This window comes from Hyperolius riggenbachi, chromosome 11 (genome assembly GCF_040937935.1).
Source record: "Hyperolius riggenbachi isolate aHypRig1 chromosome 11, aHypRig1.pri, whole genome shotgun sequence".
NCBI lineage: Eukaryota > Metazoa > Chordata > Amphibia > Anura > Hyperoliidae > Hyperolius > Hyperolius riggenbachi.
The window spans coordinates 32627675-32644386 of NC_090656.1; the positions used below are offsets into that span (position 1 = coordinate 32627675).

The window sequence follows — 16712 nt, forward strand, 5'->3', positions numbered from 1 at the left end:
GATTACTGCCCGACTATCCGCTTGCCTGATCCCTGTATCCGTATTGCCTTCCGTGTACCGACCTGATTACTGCCCGACTATCCGCTTGCCTGATCCCTGTATCCGTATTGCCTTCCGTGTACCGACCTGATTACTGCCCGACTATCCGCTTGCCTGATCCCTGTATCCGTATTGCCTTCCGTGTACCGACCTGATTACTGCCCGACTATCCGCTTGCCTGATCCCTGTATCCGTATTGCCTTCCGTGTACCGATCTGATTTCCGCCTGACTACCCGCTTGCCTGATCCTTGTACCCGTGTCGATACCAGTGCACTGACCCGATTACCGCTTGACCGACTCCAGTGCTGTGTGGGGGTTCCTGAGTCCTGACCACCTGCGACTCGGCCTCTCGCCACACACGGCCTGGCAAAGGCGGAGTCCGGGAACTAGGTTACCGTCTGCATAAACACCATTGTCTATACACTTCTGAATAAACTTGTGCTCTCCTGTTAACCCCTTCCTGCTGTCATCAGTGCAGACCCCACGTACCAGCAAGCCGTTACAACAACAATTACATACAGCATAACAGAGTAATAACAAGTATTCAAATACGAGTAACAAAAAAATATCTTACATCATTGGTCATCTAAAGTACATGAAATTAAAATTATACTTTACCAAGCTCTCATTACTGCAGGGCTGTGGAGTCGGAGTCAGGACATTTTTGGGCACCCGGAGTTGGAGTCAGAGTCGTTGATTTCATAAACTGCGGAGTCGGAGTCGGACGATTTTTGTACAAAATCCACAGCCCTATTAAGTTTTAGAGTCGGAAGTCGGGGAGTCGGAGTCGGGGCCATTTTGGGTACCCGGAGTCGGAGTTGGAGTCTGAGTCGTGGTTTCATAAACGTCGGAGAAGATTTTTGTACCGACTCCACAGCCCTGCATTAGTACATAGCAAGGTAAAGAACAGCGCTACTTAAAAACAGGCAAGTGCCTACCTGCAAAAGAGTGCAAGCCCCACTTGTGGAGTCGAATACACACTGAGCATACACATGTCCTGTCTACCACTGGAGGAGGATGTTAGTTTCCTGTAACAGCTTGCATGCAACCTATTAAGTACTCGTCCCTCCCACTGCGAAGAAGTCGATCCTCCATGGGAGGGGCCTAACACTAACTAAATCCTAACCTATGTATATGCATAGCCTGGGTGCGGCTAATCAAATAAAATCGAAAATTTAAAATTGCGCAAAAGGTGGATCAGCGCAACACCAGGCCGCCTCCGAATGGCCTCCAATCAGAGGTGCGCTGAGCCCCCCCAGAAACTACAAACGCACCTTGAACCCAAACAGAAGCTCTGCATATACACCAAAAGCATGGCTGTTAAGTGGGAGCAGCTGACCAAAAACGAAATAAATTAGTACATAGCAAGGAAATGAACAGCGCTACTTAAAAACAGGCAGGTGCCTACCTGCAAAAGAGTGCAAGCCCCACTTGTGGAGTCGAAATACAAACAGAAACAGCCCTGCATTACTGGGGTTTGAACCCAGGACCCTGAGGTTAAAGACACTAAAGCGGAAAAAAAATTGATGATTGATGATTGGTATGAGTCTAATATTGTTTCCAGTACATGAATAGTTAAGAAACTCCAGTTGTCATCTATGCAAAAAAGCCATTGAGCTCCACAACTTTCAAAGTCGCAGAGAGCTCTGTCTTCTGAAGCTTGTTATCTCAACTGTCAGTCATTGTATTGTTTTTTTTCTTCCCCAAAGGACAGGTCAAAAGTTTACTCATTTAGAATGCTGAGTAGTGTGTAAACTGCAAATATTAGAGGATGCAATGTTATTAAAAAAAACTATAACTGAAAATAAAAATATGAAAATATTTTCTTTGCTTCTAATGTTCTAGTAATTATCCGTACTACACAACCAATTCATTATATCATGATTTATTTATTTTTTCGCTTCAGTGTCCCTTTCAGCGTCTCATGCTCTAAGCCACACAATATACTGTAGGACGTCTCTATGTATGTGTCACCTGAGCTATTTGGGCCCATATTTATACACCATTTTTTTTTTGTTTTTTTTTGCTAGTACGTGTGATACATGTGGATCTTAGGCATTCATGTTGAGAAGACATGTACTTGACCTTACTGTAGATTGAAGCCATCACTGAGTACGCAAGCTACTAGATGTGCCATGTCTAGACTTCCAGTGCAGACGTTCTCTCCTTGACCTCTGTTACATCTTTTGTATAAACATTCGGTATGCCAGCTACAAGATGCACCCTGTCTGTGCACTAAAAGATACTAGAATTCAAGAGAGAGCTACAAAATGTTTGAGTTGATTAATCATTAGACAACCGTGTACACCAGGGGTCCCCAAACGTTTTTGGGTCGAGGGCCGGGTCAACATACTTCAGACTGCTGGGGGCCGGAGTATACAGGTAGTCCCCGGTTAACGAATGAGATAGGGACTGTAGGTTCGTTCTTAACCTGAATCTGTTCTTAAGTCAGAACATTGTGACATCTATGGCCTCTGTGCCTCCAGTGTTCCCCCTCTCTGTCACCTCTGTACCGGTTTATACAAGTTTCAAAGCCATTCTTACTTTGATTTTTTTTAAATCTATTTTCTCAAAAACTACAAGTCCAATTTGAATTTTTTTTTTGACTTGTTCCCATGAAAACAGAATTTATGCTGTTCGTATTGGCGGGTCATTCGTAAGTCAGGCGTTCGTAAGTCGGGGACTACCTGTACATAAAATGATGTAGACGTTTTTTGCGGGCCAGACAGTGAAGCATACCCAGGTGACAACCTGCAGTCCAATTGGACAGCAGTGTCACCTGATGTGGAATTTGATTGGAAAACAGCGTATGACTGCTTTCTGGCTTCCATATGGATGGGTGGTGCCAGCACTGCTATTCAATATGCAGACCACCAATATTTAAAGATGTGGCAGACTGTATCTATAAGTAATACATTTTGTGTGGGGGGCCGGTAAAAAAAGTTTGAGGACCATTGGTGTACACTGTCAATGCAAACTGTTACGTTATCGACCACACTAGATAAATACGTTCCCTAACTATAGCTAATTTTATTATATACACACTAGAAATCATACTAGAATTTAAACTGTATCTGATTATAATACTTAGTTTCTTGAGATTTAAAGAGACTGAGACTTAAAAACAATGAAAACTTTATAATAAAGCTATACAGTAATTTTTCGGTAATACTGATAGTAACCACCACTTTTTTTTTTTTTAATCTTTTCTGGAAGTCTGCTCCTAGAAAAGGTGAATGAATACTGTGGGTTTTTAAACCATCTTGGTTTTCGTTTTATTTGTTAATTTTTTACTTTACCATAGGCCAGTCAAGTGAGGAAGTGTCAGTGTTTCAGCAGCATCGTGAGTACCTCTTCCCCTCCGATGAGTCCAGAAGTTCCTCAGAGGAGGCTCGCAACACCGCACAGAGCCGGAGGAAGGTACAGCAAGATTTTATGAGATCAGAACTGGATTCTGACCAGGAGGGAGATGGCTATGACTCTGACCAATATTAATGTTTGAGGGAAGTGTTCTGCTAGAATGCCCTCAAACCAAAGTCCTAGCCCTCCATCCGAAAGAAGAGTCTCAAGTCACAATGCTGAGAGGCAGAATTGCCTTCATTTTTTTCACAATGTGGGATTTGACTGCACTCAGAGTACTATAGAAACCATATTAAGCAGCTTTCTCCTCTATACTCTTTACAGTCTCCAAAGATGGATCCCACATCAAGCTTGGATAGAAGCAGGCCGCAGACTAAGGTACCTAGGAGTACCTCATCAAGCCAAGCTAGGGGAAGCAGTAGGAGAAGGACCACAGTGACTCCACCTTCAACTCAAGACTTACCCATCCATGAGCAACAGAAACCAGTTCCACAGTCTCCTCGGGAATGTACATCAATAAGATTTCAACCAACCGTTGGTCTAAAATCGCTATCGCTTGATGTTGTTAGCAAGTGCGCTAACCCACGTGTCGGCGCTATAGAAAGTGACCCTCCTCCTGCAGCTGCGAGTTCTGACCAGATTCCGGCCTTAGATGACTACAGCTGGATAGACAAGCCCTTCATGATTCCCAACAGTTCCAGTAAGGATTACAAATTGTGTTTTGTTTTAAACGTCATTGGACTAGTGTTAAAAATGTTTGTAATGCTTTCTGTGTCACTTTGGGGTGGGAATGTGACTTTTTTCAGTCCATGTAACACAAAGAACTCTAATTTGAGCCTTAGGCTGTCACAAAGGTAAGTACATGATGGACAGTTATAAAATACCTGCTTCCCCTATTACATTACAGGAACGCAGAGTAATGTTCATAATAATCCTAACATTTATATAGCGCTTTTTTCCTGTTAGACTCAAAGCGCTTGAGAGCTGCAGCCACTAAGGAAACGCTCACTAGGCCACCCTGCAGTGTTAGGCAGTCTTGCCCCAGCACTCCTTACTGAACAGGCATACCTTGGTCTCCTGTGTTAGAGGCTGAGCTCTTAAAGAAAACCTGAGGCGCTCTTCTTTACCACCCAAAGTAGACCGCCGTGCTAGCGACACACAGCGTGTCGCCAGCAGGCTGTTTACATGTACACTGTCACTCTCCGCCGCTCCCCCGCCTTCTCTATTTCACCGCTCCCCGCTCGCGCCCCTTCCCTCCAATCAGTGGGAAGGGAAGGGAGGAGGCGGGGGAGCAGCGGAGAGTGACAGTGTACATGTAAACAGCCTGCTGGCTGTTTACATGTACACTGTGAAGCACTTTTTTTAATTACATTATTTTCACTGGAGTTCCTCTTTAAAGAGAACCCAAGGTGGCATATGATAATCCTAATAGGACCCAGAGACATGTTGTGTGCACAATGACATGCCTCTGGGTTACTATACTGCCAGCCCCCCCCCCCCCCCCCCCCCGTGCTGCGCTGCACCCCCTTAAAAGATCGCCAGGCTAGCAACAATCTGCTCGTCGCTAGCTGGCTTTATTTATCAGCGGCTGTCAGTCAGCCTTGTAGCATCTCCGCCTGGATTCCAGGCTCCCCCCTCCACTCCCCGCCTCTGCTAGCTTCCACCAATAGGAAGCCAAGTCGCTGATAAATAAAGCCAGCTAGCGACAAGCAGATTGTCACTAGCTGGTCATCTATTAAGGGGGTGCAGGGGGGCTGGCAGCAGTGCTACAATGACCCAGAGGAATGTCATTGTGCACACAACATGCCTCTGGGTCCTATTAGGATTATCATATGCCATCTCGGGTTCTCTTTAAGGGGCCAGAGACTGCTGATATTTAAGTCATTAAAATACAGTAAAAAGTGGTTAAAATACAATAAAAAAAAGTAAACAAATGTTGCCTGAACATATATATAAATGAGTAGTATACTAAACCCAACACTATGACCTAGAAAGAGAATGTCTACTTTCACACCACACTTTCTAATTATTTAGAAATAACATGGAGAAAGAGAGAGATAAATCTTGTAAAACCGATGAAGGGTAATATACCAACGTAGAAGTGGCTTTACCGGGGTTTCTGTAATGCAGGCGGGCCTAAATGGTCCAGTGCTTTTCAGTGAAGGTTATGCCAGCTTCCCAGGCTAGGATACAGTAGCAAGAAAAAAGGGTGCCGACGGCTAATGGACGTTTTGGGCGCTGCCATAGACTCTAATGCATTTATTGGTAATACGGCACTCAAAGCAGAGAAATGGGCAGATGCTAAATATCGTTTTCAACATTAGAACATTAAAGTTTTTGAAATATGTTATCATTTTAGAAGCTTGCAACGTTAGTTTGTATGTACAGATTTTACATTAATAAATACGTTATCCTTTCTATGTTTGGAAGGTTGTTTGTGCAGGTGGAATGGTTAGGGTTAGGCACCACCAGGTGGATGGTGTGGGTTAGGCACCACCAGGTGGGTGGTTAGGGTCAGGCACCACCAGGGGGGTGGTTAGGGTTAGGCACCACCAGGAGGGTGGTTAGGGTTAGGCACCACCAGGAGGGTGGTTAGGGTTAGGCACCACCAGGAGGGTGGTTAGGGTTAGGCACCACCAGGAGGGTGGTTAGGGTTAGGCACCACCGGGGGGGTGGTTAGGGTTAGGCACCACCAGGAGGGTGGTTAGGGTTAGGCACCACCAGGAGGGTGGTTAGGGTTAGGCACCACCAGGTGGGTGGTGTGGGTTAGGCACCACCAGGTGGGTGGTGTGGGTTAGGCACCACCAGGTGGATGGTGTGGGTCAGGCACCACCAGGGGGGTGGTTAGGGTTAGGCACCACCAGGAGGGTGGTGTGGGTTAGGCACCACCAGGAGGGTGGTTAGGGTTAGGCACCACCAGGAGGGTGGTGTGGGTTAGGCACCACCAGGAGGGTGGTGTGGGTTAGGCACCACCAGGAGTGTGGTTAGGGTTAGGCACCACCGGGTGGGTGGTGTGGGTTAGGCACCACCAGGGGGGTGGTGTGGGTTAGGCACCACCAGGGGGGTGGTGTGGGTTAGGCACCACCAGGAGGGTGGTTAGGCACCACCAGGAGGGTGGTTAGGCACCACCAGGAGGGTGGTTAGGCACCACCAGGAGGGTGGTTAGGGTTAGGCACCACCAGGAGGGTGGTATGGGTTAGGCACCACCAGGTGGGTGGTGTGGGTGAGGCACCACCAGGAGGGTGGTTAGGGTTAGGCACCACCAGGAGGGTGGTTAGGGTTAGGCACCACCAGGGGGGTGGTTAGGGTTAGGCACCACCAGGAGGGTGGTATGGGTTAGGCACCACCAGGAGGGTGGTGTGGGTTAGGCACCACCAGGAGGGTGGTGTGGGTTAGGCACCACCAGGAGTGTGGTTAGGGTTAGGCACCACCAGGTGGGTGGTGTGGGTTAGGCACCACCAGGGGGGTGGTGTGGGTTAGGCACCACCAGGGGGGTGGTGTGGGTTAGGCACCACCAGGGGGGTGGTTAGGGTTAGGCACCACCAGGTGGGTGGTTAGGGTTAGGCACCACCAGGTGGGTGGTGTGGGTTAGGCACCACCAGGGGGGTGGTGTGGGTTAGGCACCACCAGGGGGGTGGTTATGGTTAGGCACCACCAGGGGGGTGGTTAGGGTTAGGCACCACCAGGGGGGTGGTTAGGGTTAGGCACCACCAGCGGGGTGGTGTGGGTTAGGCACCACCAGGAGGGTGGTTAGGGTTAGGCACCACCAGGAGGGAGGTTAGGGTTAGGCACCACCAGGTGGGTGGTGTGGGTTAGGCACCATCAGGAGGGTGGTTAGGGTTTGGCACCACTAGGGGGAGTCTTAGGGTTAGGCACCAACAAGGGAGGCTTCTGTGTGAGAGTAGGGTTAGCTTACGCTGTATTTTTGAATTATTTAATGGTTTTTAAATCTTTTCATTTTGATTTCCTGACTGTTTTTAACCACCTTAGCGGTATGGACGAGCTCAGCTCGTCCATTACCGCCAGAGGGTGCCGCTCAGGCCCTGCTGGGCCGATTTACATGAAATAAAGAGCAGCACACGCAGCCGGCACTTTGCCAGCCGCGTGTGCTGCCCGATCGCCGCCGCTCTGCGGCGATCCGCCGCGAGCAGCGGCGAAAGAGGGTCCCCCCAGCCGCCTGAGCCCTGCGCAGCCGGAACAAATAGTTCCGGCCAGCGCTAAGGGCTGGATCGGAGGCGGCAGACGTCAGGACGTCGGCTGACGTCCATGACGTCACTCCGCTCGTCGCTATGGCGACGATCTAAGCAAAACAAGGAAGGCCGCTCATTGCGGCCTTCCTTGTTTATTCCGGGCGCCGGAGGCGATCAGAAGAACGCCTCCGGAGCGCCATCTAGTGGGCTTTCATGCAGCCAACTTTCAGTTGGCTGCATGAAATATTTTTTTTTTTATTTAAAAAAAAACCTCATGCAGCTGCCCTGGCGATCTTAATAGAACGCCAGGGTGGTTAAACACTACTCATCGTTTATTTATTTCTTTTGGTTTCACTCTGCACCCACTTGAAAACAAAACATTAATTCGATTTCGGTATCCAGCCGCGCCCTTTTTACCTCGCACCTTTATTTCATGCACGCCTTGGATACTGCTCGAGGGTATCAAACATTGACAAATAATTATTCAAAAAAGAAATAGAACCCATCATCTGAGGATTAGCAAAACCGTATGCTCCAAAGGGCAAAGGGGAGGTATCTTTTTTTTTTTGCTTGTTTTTTTTCAATTTGCTCACCGACAAGGTGTCTAATGCTGGGAATACATGGGTCGGTTCTGGCGCTCGATTCTGCGCCCGATCGTTTTGCCCGCTCGATTCGCTTATCTTCCACTCGTTTTGTTAGCTCTTTTCAATTCACTTCAATGAGAAATCGAGCAGCAAACCGATTGACCGGTGATCTGACACAATTATCTATCTAACCATCTTATCAGCTCAGAATCGACCCGTGTATTACCAGCATAATTTGAAGGTACTGAATTCTCTCAGCATATGATGAAGGTAAAGAGACGCCCAGGAAGTATAAAAAAGCTAAAAACACTAAAATAGAAAGATTGAGGAGGCTTACCTCATAGACGACAACTCACTTTGAGTAGAAATGTTTATTAATAAGCACAGGCAACGCGTTTCGCGAGCTCTAGCCCACTTCCTCAGGCCAAATAAAGTGCCACTGCAGTCTAAAGTCCACATTCGGGGCGCCTCTACTCTAGAGGTGCAACCCACCTTTGTGAGTATCCTCATCTCAAACTAATTTATATATCGATCTATCTGTGACATACTGCACAATTTGGGCTCCCGTTGTCTCTGTGCTTCTTTCCCCAGTACCCTATATTCTCAGTATATGGGATTTTCCTATTAAATTGTAAAGGATTAACCACTTCACAAACATGCTGTTGTACATTATTGCAATGCCAGATGGGACACAGCATAACATGCCGCTGTGTCCCCACACTGCCGCTCTCTGACCCCCCCCCCCCCCCCCCACCACAGCACTATAGCCCATAAGATTGGCGACATTATTTGTCGCCATCTCGGAGGTAAACACAGGGAGAGTGATTCCTGGTTCAAAACCCCCCGTCAGGAGCATTCCTGCAGGGTTTCCAGAGCTGCCATTGGGCAGCTCTCTCTCCCTGGCCGCTCCCCCGGCCCACTGCACATAACTAAACACAGGTTTGAAGGCGTAACGCAATAACATCGTCACAGCGTGCAAATGCATTATTACCTCTTCATCATTCCCAACAGTTCTAGTAAGGATCACAATTATCCAGGCTACAGTATCTCTCATCTCATTCGGTTTAACCTCCCTGGTGGTAACCCCGACCTGAGCTTGGGGTAGGAAAAATGAGCTGCGAGCGGTATGCCCGAACTCAGGTCGAGGTAGCTGATTATCTGGTTTTCCTGCATGTTTAGTAGTCCCGCGCGCGATTGGAGCTGCGCAGCGGACTCCAGCCTCTGTCCCTGGCTGTCTGCAGCCTTTACTGGCCGCCAGGATCCCCACATCCCCGCTCTTGTTCCGGGGACCTGGCAGCCAATCAGTGCCTGCACTGACCTCTACCTGGATTTTGACTACTCTCTGCCTGTCGCCTGTACCGTCGTCTGCCTGGGTTTTGACTACTTTCTGCCTGCCTTATTTGTACAGTTCCACCATTTTTTAAGTTTATTCATAAATGTAATTAATTCAACAAATTTGTGTTCTATTCTTTTATTTATATGCAGAATGTCTACCAGGCTTTTATTCTGGCATATTTTGGTGAGTTATGACTTAAGAATTGGAGGCCTAAAATTCTTGAAAAACAATGTACCGGTTTCGACTCCTAATTGCAGACAGAAATGCACCGCCAGGGAGGTTAAGGAATGAAACCCTTTTTCTTTTCATGCGGTAAATTTTAGCTTGGTAACTCTAATGTGAAATTGTACTCTAAGTGTAAATTTATATTGTAGCAATGCTTCTCAAAATGACTCCAAGGCCAATTTAAAAAAAGACGTGGCCAGCCAACCTCCTTCCACAATTCAGCCTGTGTCCGACCTAATGACTGGAGACCCACCCACCTAACTTGTTATGCTGGTGGAGGGATCTGTACCACAAATGCCAATCTCTATCAGTCTACTCCTAAGGAGTGGGCATTGTGGTGACCTGCAAGGGATTTTACAGCAGATATAATGGAATTTTAGTGGAATTTCACTTTCCGTGGTACCAATTTGGATATTAGCTTTTTACGAGCAAGCCATGACTGGATATTGAATTTAGGGGGATACAATGTCTTTAGAAAGGATTGAGCAGGGGAAAAGGTGGAGGGGTCTGTCTCTTTGTTAAGAACTCTTTTACAGCTGTCCTGAACGATGAGATGGAGGAAGATTGCGAAGATGTGGAGTCCGTTTGGGTAAATATTCATGGCGGAAGTAACTGTTGCCAATTGCTTATTGTTACAGGCTTATGTTACAGGCCACCACATATTCATGAAGCTGCAGAACTGCAATTACTACAGCAGATTGAAAAAGCGGCAAGTAAAAACGAGGTCACAGTTATGGGTGACTTCAATTTTCCAGATATTGACTGGAATATTGAGGCTACCCATTCTGGTAAATGTGGCAGATTTCTGGCAACACTACAGGACCGTTACCTGACTCAAATGGTAACTGAACCAACTAGGGGTAATGCGTTACTGGATCTGATCATTTCTAATAGACCAGATAATGTATCAAATGTGCAGGTTCAAGAACATTTGGGAAATGGTGATCACAACATGATAACTTTTGATCTGGTGACTGATAGGCCGTGGGGCAGCGGAACCACTAAAACAATGAATTTTAAAAAAGCAAAGTCCAATCAACTCAGGCAGGCACTAAGTTTGGTGAACTGGGATAATGTTCTACAAGGGAAGGGCACTGAAGGCCTGAAAAAGGCCTCTATGGACGAATAGAAAGGTTAGAGATAAAATTAAGTGGAAAATAATGCCTATAAGGTCCTAAAACAGGAGGGGACCGAGGCTGCATTAAGCATTTATAAGGAGTGCAATAAAAATTGTAAAAAAGAAATTAGGCTGGCAAAGATTGAAGCTGAAAATCAAATCACTAGGGATATCAAATCTAACCCAAAGAAGTTTTACAAGTACATCAACTACAGATGCAAATTGATTATTCTCAATCAATATTATAGTAAATATATCCCCTTCAAAAGGGAAACATCACTGTTGCAAATTACAGATGCAAATAGATTATTCTCAATCAATATTATAGTAAATATATCCCCTTCACAAGGGAAACCTCACTGTTGCAAATTACAGGGGCAGAAGAGTCTCAATCTTCCAATTGTAATATTAAATACTTAACGCAGGAAGAATTGAAGGTAAGACTAAATAAATGAATAATAGATAAGGCACCTGGCCCGGATGGCATGCTATTTTGCCTCACGGGAAGGGTTTTTAAACCCTCTACTTCGCTCACCACCGTAGTGGGTAAAATGAATTGCAGCAAAACATGAGGAAAGGTTCAATAATAATATTTATTGAGCTACAATCCTGTTATAATAATCATCTAGGCTTGCAGAATTAAAGTTAAATTGTATTTGAGTAATTGAGTACCAATATTCTTACCAAGTATTGTAACATCACCCAGAGAAGATCGGGGGACCTCAGCGACCTCGGAGGGGAAAATACCTGGCTGGCAACACAAACGGACGGCATGTCTGCTTGTTCTTCAAGAGTCCCAACTCAAAAGTATTTTTCACTCCTTTTATATAGACAGAATTCAATGTCTGCGCAGGCTCAGAACATGTTTCATCCATGCACCTGTGCAGATAAGGGTGCATGATCACCATGCACTTGTATCATTGTGCCTGTGCAGACAAGGCACATGACTGCGTGATCACAACGTGCTTTAGAAGCGTCGTAGAACACGTCTGACTATTGTTGCTTATGTGAGAACTTGCGCACAACATCTCATATTTTGACTAGTGTTGGAGATAGCAACATTCTCATGGTCAGTTACCCATGAGAATGAAAAAAACATGTTTACTAAAATAACCACTAGTGTTGTGACTAGCAGCATTTCATGGTCAGTTTTCGATGGGAATGAACAAATGTGTTATTTTGAATTATAACTGCCAGTGTTGTAATGAACTATCATAGAACATCCAGTACTTAAAGAAGCTAACATATATACCGTGAACAGTAATCTCTTATCAATCAATCAGACATTCATGTCACTTTTGTATCTCACATGCATCCTCGGATCCTAAGGGAATTATGTTCCGTTACCGATAAACCCCTTTATCTTATCTTTTTTTACTTTCTTTCAACTGGCAGTTCCAGGAGATTGGCTTACAGCCCACATTTTCCCATTATTTAAGAAGGGCAAAAAAATCAGATCTGGGAAATTATAGTCCTGTAAGCTTAACATCAGTTGTGTGCAAACTATTTGAGGGGTTACTAAGAGGTACTATACAAGACTTCATTGTAGAAAATCGTTTTATTTCTCAGCATCAGCATGGGTTTACTAAAGACAGCACAATTGGGGGGAAGAGGCGCCCTGGGTATGATAAAAGCATCTAAAAACAGCTTAAAAACGAAATATAGTATGAGGTAGCTTACCTCAATGATGAAATCTTTGTAAGTGTACAAAAGATTTTTTTTTTAGCACAGGCAACGCGTTTTGCGGGTCTGAGCCCGCTTCCTCAGGCCAATAACAGTGCCAAATGGCTGAAATCCATGTAGCAAAGGGAGGGGAAATCCGTGTAGCGAGAGGCTCCCTTTGCTACACGGATTTCAGCTATTTGGTACGGTTATTGGCCTGAGGAAGCGGGCTCAGACCCGCGAAACGCGTTGCCTGTGCTAAATAAAAAATCTTTTGTACACTTACAAAGATTTCGTCATTGAGATAAGCTACTTCATACAATATTTCGTTTTTAAGCTGTTTTTATCATACCCAGGGCGCCTCTTCCCCCCCCCCCCCCCCCCCCCAATTGTGGTAAGTATACCCCCGTACCTTTCTGGTCCGAGGGGTGGCGACAAGCCACCGGTGGTTCCCTCTACGGTGGACACCTCTTACCTTTTTCTGAAGAGAGCGACCACATCTAGGTCCCGTTTATGACCACCCCGAGTGGAGTCGGGTTTGTTGTCTCCACCTGCTTCCTGTGGTCGGTTGCCCCATGCAACCCTCCTTTGTGAGTTGTATTTCTATTATTACACTTCAAATCTTTGTACCATACATATTGCACTACTGGGCTCTCGTTTTTGTGTTTCCTGTGTCTTTTTTTCCACGGTGCAGAGCCACCCCACAGTTCCTTTCTTACTAAAGCCAGGTCCTGTTTGACTAACATGCTAACATGCTCAGCTTTTATGAGGTAGTGAACGCTAATGTGGATATTGGGAATGCTGTAGATGTGATATACTTGGACTTTGCAAAGGCCTTCGACACTGTTCCCCACAAAAGTCTGGTGCAAAAGTTGAGAATGCAAGGACTGGGGAAGAGTCTGTGTGCATGGATAGGGAACTGGCTAATGGACAGAAAACAAAGAGTTGTGGTCAATGGATCATACTCAAAATGGGTGACTGTTAGCAGTGGGGTCCCACAGGGGTCAGTACTGGGTCCAGTGCTCTTCAATTTATTTATTAATGATCTAGTAGCTGCAGTAGAAAGCAATGTTGCTATTTTTGCAGATGATACAAAATTGTGCAGAATCATCAACTCTCAGGAAGATAGGGACATATTGCAACAGGATCTGGATAGGATGGCTATATGGGCACATAAATGGTAGATTAAATTCAATGTTGAAAAATGTAAAGTCGTGCATTTTGGTCGTACCAATGGTCTAACACCATGGAAACTAAACAGGATACAGATGGGGACATCAAACTTGGAGAAGGAGTACTCATCGACAACAAGTTAAATAATCGTATTCAATGCCAAGCCGCTGCAGCTAAAGCGAATACAATTTTGGGATGCATTAAAAGTTAAATAAAAACTTGAGATGCTAGCATAATATTACCCCTGTTTAAATCTCTAGTAAGGCCACATCTGGAATATGGAATTCAGTTCTGGGCACCACAATACAGGAAGGATATTGCAGTTTTAGAGCAGGTGCAGAGACGAGCAACAAAATTGATACGAGGGATGGAAGGTCTCGCTTACCAAGAAAGGTTAGATAAACTGGGTTTATTTAGTTTAGAGAAAAGACGCCTTAGAGAGGATCTAATTAACATGTATAAATACATCATAGGGCAATATAATAGCTTGGCAGATTAGCTCTTTGTCCCTAGGCCTTCGCAAAGGACTAGAGGACATGATCTGCACATGAAGGAAAAACGTTTCAGCCTTTTATTTAGGAAAGGGTTCTTTACAGTAAGACTGATTAAGATGTGGAATGCGTTGCCACAGGAAGTCGTTATGGCAAATTCTATATTTGCATTTAAAGGGGGCTTAGATGCTTTCCTTGCATTGGAAGACATGCATGGCTATAATTACTAGGTAATGCCTAATGATGTTGATCCAGGGATTTTATCTGATTGCCATCTGGATTCGGAAAGTATTTTTTTCCCTTTAGGGACTAATTGGACCATGCCTTGTAAGGGTTCTTCGCCTTCCTCTGGATCAACAGGGATATGTGAGGGAGCAGGCTGATGTACTTTTTCTGGTTGAACTCGATGGACGTATGTCTTTTTTTTTTCAACCCAAATAACTATGTAACTATGAGGAAAATAAGCAACAGTCAGCCACAGCTATCCACACACTTGCTTATTGTGGCGCTGTACTGTCGTCACCAGTGAAGGAAGTGAGTGACCAAAATAATAAAACTTCCCCCACTACAAGAAGTGTGTGTGTTTGTGTGTTTTTGTGACAAGTCTACTGCCAGCATGAATGAATATCATGAAATTCCGTAACAATCTTGGTCTCCTTTTTGCTTTACCATAGGTCAATCAAGTGAGGAAGTAACAGTGTTTCAGCAGCATCGTGAGTACCTCTTCCCCTCCGATGAGTCCAGCAGCTCCTCACAGGAGGCTCACAACACCACACCGAGCCAGAGGAAGGCACAACAAGATGGTGTGAGAACAGGACTGGGTTCTGCCAAGGAGGGAGATAGCTATGACTCTGACCAAACAATGATTGAGGGTTCACAGAGTAACTGTACTAGAATTGTACCAGGTCTCAGTCCTCCTTCCAGCACCAAAGCTTCATACCACACCTCGGAGAATCAGGACCACCTGCCTTCATTTTTTGATATTTTCGGCTTCGACTGCACTCAGAGAACTGAAGAAAATCATCATAAACCGCTTTCTCCTCCAAACCCCTTACAGTCCCAGGAAATGGATCCCATACCATGTTTAGATACAAGCAGAAGGCCTACAGAGGTACCTAAAAGGACCACACAGAGCCAAGCTTGGAAGAACAGTAGGAGAGGGAGAAATGTGACTCCACCCACAAGGCGAACGTTATCCGCCCGTGAGGAACAGAATCCTGTTCCAAGTCTTTATGGCGTAAAGAACAAGGTGGGGAGTGAAGAGGACAGAGGGTCTCCTCTAGAATTGACATCTTGGAGATTTCAACCAACAGTTTGTCTAAAACCTCTATCACTTCATGTTGTTAGCAAATACTCTAACCCACATGTTGTGACTATAGAAAGCGAGTCTACTCCTGCAGCCACGGATTCTGACCACCACACTTACAGCTGGCTAAACGACTCCTTCCTCACTCCCGATGATTACAGTAATGATCCCAGTTATTATCCAGGCACCTAGCTTTCTTGCTATAAGTAATGAAAAATGTTAGCTTTATTTTTGAAGGACCACTGTTGCAAAAATCTTAAAATATAAAATACATGTAAACACATATAAATAAGAAGCATGTTTCTTCCAGAATAAAATGAGCCATAAATTACTTCTCTCCTATGGTGCTGTCACTTACAGTAAGTAGTAGAAATCTGACCTTACCGACAGGTCTGGGCTAGTCCATCTGTTCATGGGAAATTCTCAGCATGACCTTTATTCTTTATAAAAGACACTCCTTGAAAAAGATTTATGGAAAGATGCTGGCCAGCCCATGTTCGCTGCACACTTTTTTGGCAGTTGGATGGAGAAACTGCCACTCCGTAAGTGCTTTTGAAAATAAAACCCTGAGAATCCCCCGTGAGGAGATGGGTTAGTCCAATACCTGTCGGTTCTGTCAGATTTCTACTACTTACTGTAAGTGACAGCAACATAGGAGAAAAGTAATTGATGGCTCATTTTACTCTGGAAGAAATGTACTTCTTACCTGTATATGTTTACAGATATTTTAAGATTTTCGCGACAGTGGTCCTTTAACATTAATGCGAAAATCAACAATTCCTTCCAAGATGCCTCCAGAATAATTGTAAAAAATACTACCCTCCTTCCAGAATTCAATCTGTATCCAGTCTAAGGTAACCCATCCATAGGCATGGTTATACTGACAGCGGGTTCTGTATAATGCCCACCACAGTATGTCAGCACGCCGCGAGGGGTTAGATTTATGTGCCAACTACTATCGTTATCAGCCTACCCCAAAAGTTGTGTGTATGTTGGCACCTCTTATTTATCTTAAAGTGCACCTGAACTCTTGCACAGGACAGAAGGAAAACATAGAGAAATGCACCCTGTATGTATTTTGAGAGTTTTGCCTGTCTAATTCCCCCTCATCTGTGTCTATTTACAAGTTGTAATATGATCTCTCCTATGTCAGCTAACTGCCACGGCAGATAAGCTACATTGAAAGCACAGGATGTTAACAATGTCTGCTTCCATGAAAGCAGGAAGT

At 45.2% G+C, this 16712-nt stretch overlaps 1 protein-coding gene across 3 annotated transcripts in view; it reads left to right on the forward strand.

Annotated features, from left to right (window-relative positions):
• Window positions 1–15760, forward strand: part of TINF2 (TERF1 interacting nuclear factor 2) — a 65609-nt gene extending 49849 nt beyond the window's left edge. For all 3 annotated transcript variants that reach the window (XM_068261793.1, XM_068261791.1, XM_068261792.1), the window contains 3 exons: window positions 3345–3460; window positions 3725–4100; window positions 14853–15760. In XM_068261793.1, the coding sequence (XP_068117894.1) occupies window positions 3345–3460; window positions 3725–4100; window positions 14853–15676 (1316 nt within the window). In that variant the 3' untranslated portion in view covers window positions 15677–15760. The remainder of the gene's footprint in view (window positions 1–3344; window positions 3461–3724; window positions 4101–14852) is intronic.
• Window positions 15761–16712: the final 952 nt, after the last annotated feature.